The sequence below is a fragment of the Oreochromis niloticus genome, linkage group LG12, assembly GCF_001858045.2.
Source record: "Oreochromis niloticus isolate F11D_XX linkage group LG12, O_niloticus_UMD_NMBU, whole genome shotgun sequence".
NCBI lineage: Eukaryota > Metazoa > Chordata > Actinopteri > Cichliformes > Cichlidae > Oreochromis > Oreochromis niloticus.
In genome coordinates this window covers 10,813,037-10,825,683 of record NC_031977.2, presented here as the reverse complement: position 1 = coordinate 10,825,683, position 12,647 = coordinate 10,813,037, and the positions used below count along the sequence as shown (strand labels likewise).

Sequence of the window (12,647 nt, the reverse complement as noted above, 5' to 3'; positions counted from 1 at the left end):
CTTTGATCTTTGAATCTAAAATCTTTACATTTAAAAAATGATAAAGGATGTTACCTGTTTGGGACTCTGTAGCACCTCCTGTGTGGTTGTGGTAGCCAATATGGCCCTGTTGCTTCCTGCACTGAGCTGTAATGTCATGGAGAGCCCTGTAACCAGCTGAACCCCCAGCTCTGTGATGGTCACTTTGTCATCCACAACTCTGATAGTTGTTTTAGCCAAGATGGCATCAGATAGTGGAGAAAACACCTGTCAACATCAGGTAAAGTCATTTTTTTAGGCTGCTTCAGATTTGATCTTATTTTTAACTCTTTGCCTCAGACAGAAACGGTTCAATTCAGAAAAAGAGTTCATCTATGAAAAGGCAGCAAGTTAGAGCTGGCTCACAAGACTAATCCAGTTTATTACCTGGATGGCAGTGGTCCCAAAGTCTTTCCCCGACAGCACTCTTCCTGCCTGTAGCCTTGCCACTCGAGTGTCCTCCACCTTCATGAAGTATCGAACCAACCTTGTGACATCCACCTGCCAATCAGACCCCAGGAAATAGGCCTTTGGATCCCGGGGGTCTTCTTGCTCTGCCATGAAATGGGTTAGCACCCTCACAAGGGCATGCTGAAACTGCAGCATACAGCCCTTCCCCTTCCGGTCGTCTTCATCACTGTTCCAGCCAGTCCTGGGATATGAGCACAAAAACATACGGGCAGGTCAGGCCTATCAAACAGTACATGCTTTCACCTCTATATCAATCACTCAGCCCTGTCTGTCTCTTTATTTGATTGGATCACACTGAATTATTGCAGTACATTACGTAATAGAATCTAACCTCTAAATCCTCAGAGAGATATGATTTAAATTTGTATGAGTAAAAAAAAAATGGCCCTGGAAATCACACCTACTGTAGAAATCAAGCAAAGGGATTTTGTTTTGTTAGTGGTTTCCTACCTTTTTGAGGTGAGGATGGGTACCCTCCAGCTTTTGATCTGGCTCAGCTCTGTGTCTGACACCTCAATCTGGAGAGGAAGCCGGGGCATCCACACATTCAGTTCGAGCTGAGCACTCAGGTAGCTGTAGGTGAAGTTTACCGTCATCTTTATCTTCCCCTTAACCTCTTTTCCATTTACGAAAACATAGTCACACCTGTCGGACACCTGCAGAGGTAAAGATAAAATGGAAACAGTCCGCCGGCATGTGAGCATCTTATCATTTTTTGTCTAAGATGATTATGTAAACAATCTACATCAAACTCGGGATTAAACTTGTTAATGAAGGCGATATTAGTCTTCCTACCAATGACAAAAAATAATCAAGAGTTCTCATGAAAGTCACCATTTTAACACATCGGCCATTCCTGCAACAACAAATAGCCGTGAAGCAGTTTTGCACTGGATGTGTCACCGCAGTAATGTCAGCTGGCTTTAATAAACTACTGTGATGATCACCGGTGTGAGGCGTTGGGAAGAGGCAGCATTGCAGTTTTATGTTAATCTAAATATCATGTGGTGCACGCTGAACATCAGTCCTTCACAACCAAGTGCATTCATTACAACGGAATTTCAAAGGTGACCTTTGCAAGTTTGGGCAGCTGCTTCAACATCATTTTGCGTCACGTCAGGAGGTTTTACTTGGTCGTCTTTGGCCAATACGATAATTAACAAATCACTGAAGTCTAGTGACTGAAAACACCCAGGGGAATAAAAGGAAATACACTGACGTTGACAGATGGCTAAAGGATGAATACATATATAAGTTACATCTCGAAGCAGCGTGGACCCAAGACTTACGAGATGTGCTGTCACCGGGTCGTGCAATTTTTTTGTTTTTTTTTAGAGGATCCTTTGTCATCATTGCATTATGGAACTGCATCCCGTGGATATGGCACATCTTTAGAATAACCCCATAACTCATCATGTCAGCCCTGCTGCTAACTCAGATGCAGTTTCTGTTTTCATACCTAACAGCATATTTCTAAGAAGTGGCACAAAATCTTTCAAATAGATGTCAGGGAAAAAATGTCCATGCAAATACAGAAGAACAGAGAAGGGCTCGTTTATTTTCAGTGCAGTTGTGTTGAATCTTCATGTATTTAATGCAGTGTGTGGGAAGTCAGCTGGCCAGCCATGATTTAAGGCAATTTGCTAATTTTCTACTGTGTTAGAGAAGCACTTTCCAGGACCTCCACCGTCTGCTGTGTTCAAATAATATTCTGAAGAATAAGTTAAAAGGGAATGTCATTTTAAATGTGCCATCCGCCAACTCATTCCAGTCATAATCTCATCCTTTGTCCAAGAATATCCCTCACCGTTTTTGGTATCGCAAAGATATTTATGTTAAAATAGGATTTGGCTTTCATCACTGGGTACAGTATTACAGGCAAAAATTAAAAAAGCTGAAATGCACGCTTCACTGACGCAACTCTGCACATGCACAGAGTTTTACTGAATGTGCACAATTAAAATATCCATATTCCAAGAGGTACTCAAGAGTTCCCACTTGATGTAAATTTTTTTGGTTAAACTGCTGTATCACCTAATAAAAAGTTCTGGTTAATAACATCTGCTCAAAAGAAAACATAAAGGAACCCTTTGAAAACACATCAGATCTCAATGGGTCAAAAATCATGCTGGATATCTATACTGGTATGGACTGGGTAATGTGTTAGGAACGAAATGCAAATCAAAATGATCAGCCTACCAAGAGCTGGAATCAAAGATGCCCTGAAACTCAAAGTGAAAAAATGATGCGGAAGGCTAGTCCATTTTGCTGAATTTTCATTGCAACAGCTCAAAATGGTACTCAGCAGTTTGTGTGGCCCCCACATACATGTATGCATGCTTGACAACATTGTGTTCCTGACATGGTGAACGGTGTCCTGTGGGATCTCCTCCCAGATGTAGAGCAGGACATCACTGAGGTTGTGGACAGTCTGAGGTGCAGTCTGGTGGTGTTGGATGGACAGAAACATAAAGTCCCAGAGGAGTTCTGTTGGATTTAGGTCAAGCAAGCGTGGGGGCTTGTTAGTAGTATCTATTCCTTCGTCTTCCAAGAATAATGTCGTACACCAGGAGGAGCCCAGGATCCACTGCACCAGCATAGCACCAAAGCAGCTGAAACTGAGCTCACAACCCCGTCTGATACCTAACTGACCAGATCAAGATGTTAAAATGTTAAATGTTCACATGTAAATCCTTCATACCTTAAGATATTTCCATATTTCTCTCTGTATCATTTCTACACGTTTGCGATTCGTTACCACCAAAGAACAGGGAGTTGTTTTTTTGTTTGGGTTTTTTTTTTTCGGGGTCATGTGAGCTATAAATTCCAGATAAATCCTTCCCCATCTATCACTAGCAGATTTGATCTTCAGGCAAAATAGAGGAGAAAATATATCTGAGTCAAGCTGTTAGACTAAGAAGATTAAAGGGAATATTTGTGACTGAATCTGCTATCTGGTCAGCAAACATACAACATGGCTATAGTCAAGGTTGAAAAAGAATATTTTAGTCCACATTCGTCCTGTTGACTGTTCCGCATAAATCTGTTTTTCTATAACCCGCACCTATCTGTGCTTGATACAGGTACACTTACTGCCCGTGATCTCGTCATACAGCAAGTGCATTTATTTATTAGCTGGGACAGCTTCCGTTGGATAAACCTACAAAATTCGATTGCGCCAGAGAACTGGAGCCTACTGCATGTCTATTTCTTTTTTTAATCTTGGGTAAATATATCAAGAGCCTTTGACCTCGAAGGCTAGGCACCTGACTTTCAATTTCCTCCGTAAACAAAGCCGGCTTTTTGGCAGTCAGTCGTGCTCACTTATACAGGATAAAAGGGACAAGTCGCGGGATGGAAGCACAGTGGTAGACTGAGAGGTCATGTTGTGAGCAATTTAGCACAGTAGCTGTTCATTGTCGGGGAGATTGATGGGAAATGTTGTCAAAGTCTCACTAATAGTTTGTTTTACCATGTGGAAAAGAGGGAGAGAGCAAAAGTGACTTTGGGGCAACTTCTTTGTGTTCAGCTGTCCTTCCCTTGACACATAAAACTAACCTTGTCCATGTGGATTATTAAAAAGAAACAACTCAACTTTCTTCTGCCTCTCAACATTAGCACAGGGAAGCAAGATACAAACATGAAGCACTTTATTGTTGTTGATGGACATACGACTGAAGTTCACATCCTTTGTTCTGTCATTGTTCTTGGAACGTTTAAAACCAAAGAGATGGGGAATAAAGTAAAGTAAGTAATCCTACCTTGAGAACGTCTTCATCAGTGGAGCTACAGTCTGTGTAATCAGACACATCCGTGACTACTCCATCTTCCTCCACAGCTACCGTCCTCACAGGCATCACCACCTTCTTTCCCGTCAGCACAGCGGTGTTCAGAATCTCCGTGTCCTGCAGAGAGAGCGAAGGGAAATGACTTTCATATTCCAGTTCAGTTTTAGAGTTTGTGTGGTGGTGCTACAGTCACAGTGATGATGATTTTTAATTAATTTATTTTTTAATAAGAGTGGCATGGGATGCAGTTAAAGGAGGTAGGCAGGAGACACGGGCGATGAAGCGTGACTCAGCGACTCAGCAGCGGTGGCGAGGTAAGAAGGCCAATCCCCCTTTGGGAAGCAAGTGGGGGAGTAGAGTTAAGGCTGGGTGATGGCCCGGTCACCACATGGAAGTAAGAGCTAATCTTGGATTTTTTACTGCACAGGCATGTCCCTCAGAGGGATGCTGTATCACTTCACACATGGGCAAATAACCGGAAACGTGGACTAAAAATAGTCTTTATTACACACAGAGCCCGCCTGCGATGCACGGTGCATTGTTAATCATAAATGTCACAGAAATGAGAGCGCTCGTCTGGTTCTGGAAGAGTTGGTGGTTCGATTCCTAGCTCCTTTTGTCTCATTGTCTTTTGGCATAGATTGGTTGGGCTAGGGCCTTGTTTGATCAATAGCTTCCCTTGGTCTTTGAGTATGGGTTAGGTGACTAAGAGGTGAGCTCTAAAGCACTTTATTCCACAAATGAAGGCTATTTACGTAACACTATAAATGCGAGGTGCCTTGTTAAAATGAATTGATAGCTATTTGTAGGAATCCTTGGATAATCAAAGCATGAAAGTGAAGCAGATGGGTAAGTGTTGTTCTCTATGAAAAACAGAAAAAACAACAGAAAACAGATTGCTTTAAATGAAGCTGAATTAATCGAATATTATAAGCTGAAGTGCAGTGCAGTTCTGTGAATGAACAAATCAAATATAAAGAGACATTTGGCCACTCCAAGTATGAAAATGAAGCAGATGGAAACGTGTCCCCTCGAGAGTAAAACCGCTTTAAATTAGGCAGAAATAAATAAACGTGCAACTGAAAACTGATGTGAAGGTAGTATCAGTGAAGCTTTTTTCTTTCCTCCCCCCTCCTATGGAAGTAGTGAGCAGCAGCACTAGCTGGAGTTCATGGAGCAAGGCCAAGAGTGATCAGTCAGCGCTAATGTCCCCTTGAGCCAACCATCAAATCTCCTCCTGTTTGGCCTGAGGTCAGCTTCTAATCCACCAGCGAGATGAGCCATGTCAAATTTACAAATCGGGATACTGTAGCTTTTCCACATAGCTTTGAGCACTTCAGCACCTTTAAGATGGAAATGAAGCATATAGCCTGCATAATCTTACCAAAGCCTTCATTAAAAGTATAGCAATTATCTTTTATTTGTATAAATTACATATTTCAATTATATGTAGTCGAACAAATGTGAAAGTTATCCCTCCAAACAGTGTTTTAGTTAGGAGCTGGCCCCGGTGACAGATAACTCAGATTCAGTACGGTAATTAAATGTGCTATAATGTTTCTCATTGAGTAGAGGAGATTATATCACGGGTTAATAATAGAGGTAGCACAATAAAAGAGGCCTGCGGCACCAAAATAGAAGCACATGAAGCAGCTGTTAGCAGGAGAGAATGACCACATAATGCACGCTAGAACAGAGCAGAACAACACAGAGGAGACATCAGCTAGTTGACAGTCAACAACACAAGGTCACACTCTGCTCAAAATAGAAGCCATTTACTAAACAGTCCAAAGCATATCCAGCCTTCTGTGTATGCAAACCAGACAGGAACAGATCAGAGCAAAGTGCATTTTATGATATTTTCATGCACCGACGCTCAAAGGATGCAATCTTAGCATTATTGGAAACGCTGCTGTCGGCAACATCGATCCTGGTGTTTTACTCTGATTAGGTGTGACACGAGAGATGACAGCTAACTCACCATTACGAGAGGAGCTAGGCCGACAAAGTCTCTCTGAGTGGTATAGATCCTCATGGCTCCTTCAGTCTTGACTCCATTTTTGGATGTGGATGGTAGCTCCAGCTTCCATATGATTACCTGGCTGTCTAGAGGGCTGCTCAATTCCTCAACTTCAAAATCCATTTGAAGTACCTCCAGCAAACTGCTTTCAAGCCTGAGTGGTAAGCAAAGAGCTGTGTTAATTTGACAGATGAAGTATGCATTATATACACGTGAAATCACACCTGCTTTATAATTTCAGTACAACACATCTTGTGTTAAAATGAGGATAATCAGACTCTTGTTAGTGCAGCTTCATGTTGCCTCATGTGCTCTTCGTTTCAAGCAATAATGTAGCTTTTAATGTTTCTATAGAGACCTGTGTATCTGAGGTTAAGTGATTAAACACAGCACAAAAGTTTACAGATCGAAAGCCTTGGTTACCGAGAAAGAAAGACTGGTGTAGGCACACTCTGCACTTTCAGTTCAATTCAGTTTTATGTAAGTAACACAAAATAGCAAACACGAGTGCCTCAAGGTGCTTTATACTGTAAAATAAAGACCCTGTTAGAGAGAAAACTGAAAACTGGGGCCAAGCATTAGGCAATGGTGGGAAGGAAAAACTCCCTTTCAACAGGAAGTAACCTCAGGCAGACCCAAGCTCAAGAAGGGGCACCCTTGACCTGGGCTGGAGATGAGGGGAAAGAGACGAGAAAAGGGAAGGCAGAGAGAAACGGGACATAAATATGTTCTTTAGTTTGTCTTTTACATATTATGCGTCAGATTTACTAAAGCGCTGCCTCAGTGCAAAGTGGGTTTTAGCATAAAACAGTAGTGTCAGTGTTTGCAAAGACAATGCAGTGATAATATTATGTGTACGAGGTGGCAACTAAGAGAATTTTGCAACTGACCCCCTTCCTTTCTCAGAATAGAGAATATTTAAATCAAGCGCTCTGATAGATTTACTGCTGCTAATTGCTAATTGCTACTGCTAACTGCTAACTCTAATTGGACTGATATTTAACACAGAAAATGAGCATGTCCTAATTTTTTCACTTGATATTTAAATAAACTGTGTTTAATTCAATTCAGTCTTATTTATATAGTGCCAACAATAAATAAATAACAACAATAAAGAAAATTGTGCTCTTTTTGAAAATCACTAGGGAAAAAAACCCCACACAGACACCTATGAGCACTATTTGGCAATTGTGCTTACATGCTTTTTCGACCCTTTTAGGGAGTTTGGCTCTACAGTGAGTCTACAGCAACGCTATCAGCTCCAAAAGGCCAAGGCACAGCAAGGCTTCAGACAAAAATCAGCATGTTATCATGCTAACATACTCACATATTTAGTTCTTTGTCCATTTCCTGAATGTCTGCATAAAATCTTCAATCTCAGTCTTTTCAGTGATTCTTGAAACATTTTTGCTGGAGCCAAAAATTGTAGCTGATGACGCTGTGTGTGGAAACATGCTTCTAGTGTGGAAACCCGTGTGCGTACATGTTCTTTGGGCTTATTGCATTTTTCTGTTTCTTCATGATTCATAAAGTTATAGATGCTAGTTTCAGCTGTCCCCTCATTCACAAGGGGTTAAGATCTTTTTTTTTTCTAACCAGAGGTATAGAGATGTGTCATTGTTATTGTGGCACAACGGCAGAATCACAGTCTCCAGCTATTGCACTGTATAGTAAATGAAGCCTGTGTATTATTGTTGTATTTTTGTAGGCTCTCTAATTTACAATACAAAATGCCTTGAGGCGACTCCTGTCGTATGAATTGAGTCTTTAATTTCAACTATCAAGTAAAAACCTAACATCATTATTATTATTACTATTATTTTAATGAATTAATTAGTTGATTTTTTTTTAAGGAAATTTCAGTTCAGAGTGGGTTTGCTCTTTTCAGTGCGAGGAAGAAGTAAAAGCAGTTGAGATTGAGCCTGGAGTTTTAGAGATATTCATCTTAAAATTCATAGTGACATGTTACGAATTTGGCCCCATGGATAGAAGTGTAGAAAAAAAAAATTTTTTTCAGAGAGCGATGTGATCCTAGTGGTTGTGACAAGACACAGTCTTTCTCTTTTTTAGCCGTGGAGTGGGCTTTGCATCTCTAGGCTTCTTCACAAGCTAAACTAGAAAAGAACAGAGCTGAATTTCTCTTTGCTGACACTCCCCTCGAGTTGCTGGTCGCGTTAAATGGGTGTAGAATAAAAGGTGGTCTGAGGACAGCGGCATCCTGAATACAAAACAAAGTATGAGCCTGTGTAACTTATAATAGGCTCTCAGTGATGACAGCTGCAAGAGAGCGTCCTAGCCACGGATTCAATTTTCTGCCACGGTCCTGTAGTAGTTAGTACCCTGGGTTTATTTGCGGGCATTGTATGGAGCTGCAGAAAAGATGTATTGCTGGACAAAAACGCAATAAGCATAAGCACATGGGCGTTATCAGTCTCACTGCATCTGTGTGTCCATGTTATAAATCTGTGTCTGACTCGTGTGGAGGCACAGCATGAAAATGACCTCTAAAAAGGCTGCACGCCAGCCGCCTTTTGTTGCTCTGAAGTAACAACTGGGGAAACTGAAAGTAGTTTTTTATTATTCCTTCATTAAGTTCCGAGCGCAGCAACAAGGCACACAAAAAGCTGCCTCTGTTTGCTTCTCTCACTCATAGCTGTCATCATTAGGAGCGAGACAGAGATTGAGTGTAATTTAATCATTTTAGGCTATCGCTCAAAGACCCAGGAATAAGATAATCGCATGCTGGTCAACTGTCAAAACAAGATATGTTTAATTCAGATAAACATGCCTATGTGGTATGAAGTCTGTATTAACACACATATCCAACAATATGGGGGCTGTTTTGTGTGTGTGTGTTATTTACACCCCCTGTAATTTATTGTGGAGCTTACAGGGAATGGATGCTTCAGCATCTTGTTTACAGATGGCAGTCTGCCTGAGAATAGCAGTGCTTAAATATTAAGATCCACACCAAGCCCTTTGCAACTGAGGATAAAAATAAATAAATAAAGCTTAAATGTATAAATACAGCAAATACTTTTGGTGTTTGCAAAAGCCAGCTAAGCAAAAAGTCCGAGAAGTCTCCATAGTGGTGTGACAGTAGACGCTCCCAGCAGGGGCTCCGTTAGTTTCATGACATTTTAGAGAGGATTAGCAAAAAGACTGGGTAAATAAATATTTTAACCCATAAAGAAGTTGTAATAAACAATGTCATAATCCACGGCAAATGGGGAAAACAACATAATGAGGTCAAACCTATAATGACAATAAATTCAGTGTTGTTTCTCAGATTACGGCAAGCTGTCTAATGTTGTATGAAATCTGACAAAGTAATCTTCCACAAAAGCACGCTTAGCTTTACCATTTTTGAATGAAGCGCTATAGTGGGTCTATATATATATATATACATACATATATATATATATATATATATATATATATATATATATATATATATTCACACAGAGATCAAAATTTTGCTTCACAAACATCTCTTTAAAATTGCTCAAGAAGCAGAATCTAACTCTTAGAAATGACATTTTTGGGTCCATCTTAAATCTAAAGTGTATATGTTGAGCTGGAAGAGTTCTAAAGGTACCTGCATGTTTTTCACCACCATGTAAAACATTTATTCAGTGGAAATAAATAAATAAAGCATCCAGATTCTCTTTCCGTGCCATTCTTCGTATAATGCCATTTGTATTAGGGCGCACGGTAATGCACAAAGGCCTATAAATCGTGTCCACTGTATTCTAAGCCCATTTTCAGTGCTTTATTCATTTCTGATTGAATTTTCTGATTTCCCGTGGGCCCCACCCTGACCGTTTCAGGTTCACCCATGAGTCACTACATTTTAAACATCTTGGAATGACCCTTGCCATCCAGAGGTTAACATCTGTGCTGCCTGTAACGGAAATGTTTCTGGTGATTGGATGAAAGGTATTTTATGCGCTCCAAAAGAATTGCAAGAAAACCAGTCATCCTCTGCTTTAGTGGCATTTACATAGAGTCTGAATAAAAAGCTTTTTAGCACAGTCTTTGTTACTATGTTGTCATTTTGATTCAGAAAGCTGCTAGCATAGCGCTAATGCGCTTTTGCCTATATAATTTAATAATAATACAAATTTCAATATAATAATTGTCTTCGAACAAAGTCGATGCTTTATTTAATTATGATACAATTTTGAGATTTCCCATGGGCCCCCAGACTGTGGCGCTGTCAAATGTATTAGTTGAGGAAATGTAGGCAGGTCGGTGACAAACTTTACTGGAACTTTCTGAAACAAACTCAGGTGGCGTGTGAAGAGACCCGAGGGCTGTGCAATTAGCCTGAATTAGTGTTAAATGGTACAGAAACTGGGGAGTGCTGGCACCAGATGATCCATCACAAACATGGACGGGTGTAGAGCTGCATATATCACACTAGAGCAAACTCTAAGCCCGTGGATACCAAGTGCACTCTTGCTAACTTTTTCTGCAGCCCGGAAGTGCCACGAGAAAATAATGTTCCAGTGCGCTGTTTTATTTTTTTTCATCCAGCGTTTGTGCCGATTGGTGCAGCCATAACCACAGAGGAAACCTTGCCCCCATCGATAAGCCACAGGTAGATCTGACTGTCATCGTGACTGCATTTTCCATCAAATTCGTGTGTTGCTTGTGGTGTTTAAGACCGTTTTAGCCTTATTCTTTCAGCTGCAACCCTGGTGGGGTAAACGCTCTGGGGACCAAGTAAAGAACAAGTATTAATAAAAAACAATTCTAACTGGTTACTACACTTTGCAAATCTTCTGTAAAGGTCAGCGAGTAGTCTACTAGGCTTTAGTTGTCTGCTTTAGGATTAGGTCCTCAAATGAAGGCCAATGAAATCGCCTGGAATTGTTTGCTGCCAGCAGAGAAAAATGAAGCATTGAATATTTGTGTTTGTCAGGAAAACTGAAAGACTTTACATGATTTCTAAAACTCAGAGTCTCTATCGCTTCTCATTCACCAAGCTCCAAGGGATCATCCAGGAATGGTGATGCTGGACAGTTAGAGATGCAGTTTAAATTACCCTTCTTTTATAGTATTTGGGACTCATTAAGTTACAGCCATTAAGTTAGAGTTTCTCCTGAGATTGCCTAGATAAAGAGAGTTGACTCACTTCATGGCACAGCCCTCAGTATAACAGCGTAATACAGGAAGCAAAACAGAGACACAAATAGAGGCTGCACAGTCAAACTGTCACTTAAGGACCAAAAAATCACTTCCGTATGCAATTAATACCTGATAACCACACATTACAAATAGGCAGTGGAGTTTTTAACACATCCTTGTGGCAACTCCACTGTAAGCAGTAGCAGAAAGGTACAGTAATAAGCAAACCTGAGCGACAGACCATGGCATAACATTTTTCCCCTGCCTTGCCTTGTCCTTTAAAAAACAAAGCAGAAAAAAAAAACAGGTGTCTTTTAATCTCAGGAGGCACGGGCCACGCTTATCGGACTTAACTCTTAATTGTACTCAGCTCATTGCAGTTAAGCGAAATGAAGCTGCACTTGGCTGAACTTTAAAGGACATCTGAGAAAGGCTGGTTGTCAGGGAATGGTTGTAGTCCTGTTTAATGAGATTATGGAGCAAGTTAAGTACTTCTTAGAAACCCAAAGAGCTGACTGATCAGACCAACCTGCAGATGTCTTGCAAATAGTTTTAGCATCAAGGCTCAGGATGCACTCGGTAGCTTGCACTTTTTAGGTTAAAATAAAGCAGGGTACTACATGCTAGAAATGCCTGAACGTTCACAGTTAGTGAATGTCTTGAAATAATTAAAGTGCAGACAGAAAGTGGGACTTAAAGGAGCGTAAAAAGCATACCTCCTTACAAGGACTTTCTTTACAAGAATACCTGCAGTCAGCCAGTGGTTAGAGAGTATATCCCCTCTGGACAATATGCAATGAACCACATACATGCAGACATGTACAGTACAGACTGTTTGTGATTTGCTTTTCTAATGCAGACACACGTCCGCTTTAAACAGCTGGAGGTACCGGCAACCCACAGTGCATTAAAATTCCCTTTTTAGCTCTGCAGTCTAAATATATCAGCGGTGATAGATTTCCCAGCAACAAAAAACCAGACATACATGAATAGTCTACAGTGACATATAAAGTAATGTGAAGAGAACAGACTTGCCTTTTCCCAGGTATGGGAGCCTTTCTCTGACAAATAACAGCGATGGCTCCATCCGCACTCAAATCCAGAGTGATGTCCCACAGTAAAGAGTTACTGGGTGTTACTGTTCGAAAGGTCACACCTTTCCTTACTGTTGCTCTGTGAAAAGTCGAAAATGAAAAGGTCAAGAATGCAATAAATTT

General features: G+C 40.7%; 1 protein-coding gene across 3 annotated transcripts in view; it reads right to left on the bottom strand.

The window, feature by feature from the left end:
* Positions 1 to 12,647, bottom strand: part of LOC100697685 (transmembrane protein 132D) — a 54,475-nt gene that overhangs the window by 3,066 nt on the left and 38,762 nt on the right. For all 3 annotated transcript variants that reach the window (XM_019365775.2, XM_019365776.2, XM_019365774.2), the window contains 6 exons: positions 12,466 to 12,603; positions 6,259 to 6,451; positions 4,251 to 4,394; positions 940 to 1,145; positions 406 to 670; positions 55 to 246 (listed from right to left, as the gene is read on the bottom strand). In XM_019365775.2, the coding sequence (XP_019221320.1) occupies positions 55 to 246; positions 406 to 670; positions 940 to 1,145; positions 4,251 to 4,394; positions 6,259 to 6,451; positions 12,466 to 12,603 (1,138 nt within the window). The remainder of the gene's footprint in view (positions 1 to 54; positions 247 to 405; positions 671 to 939; positions 1,146 to 4,250; positions 4,395 to 6,258; positions 6,452 to 12,465; positions 12,604 to 12,647) is intronic.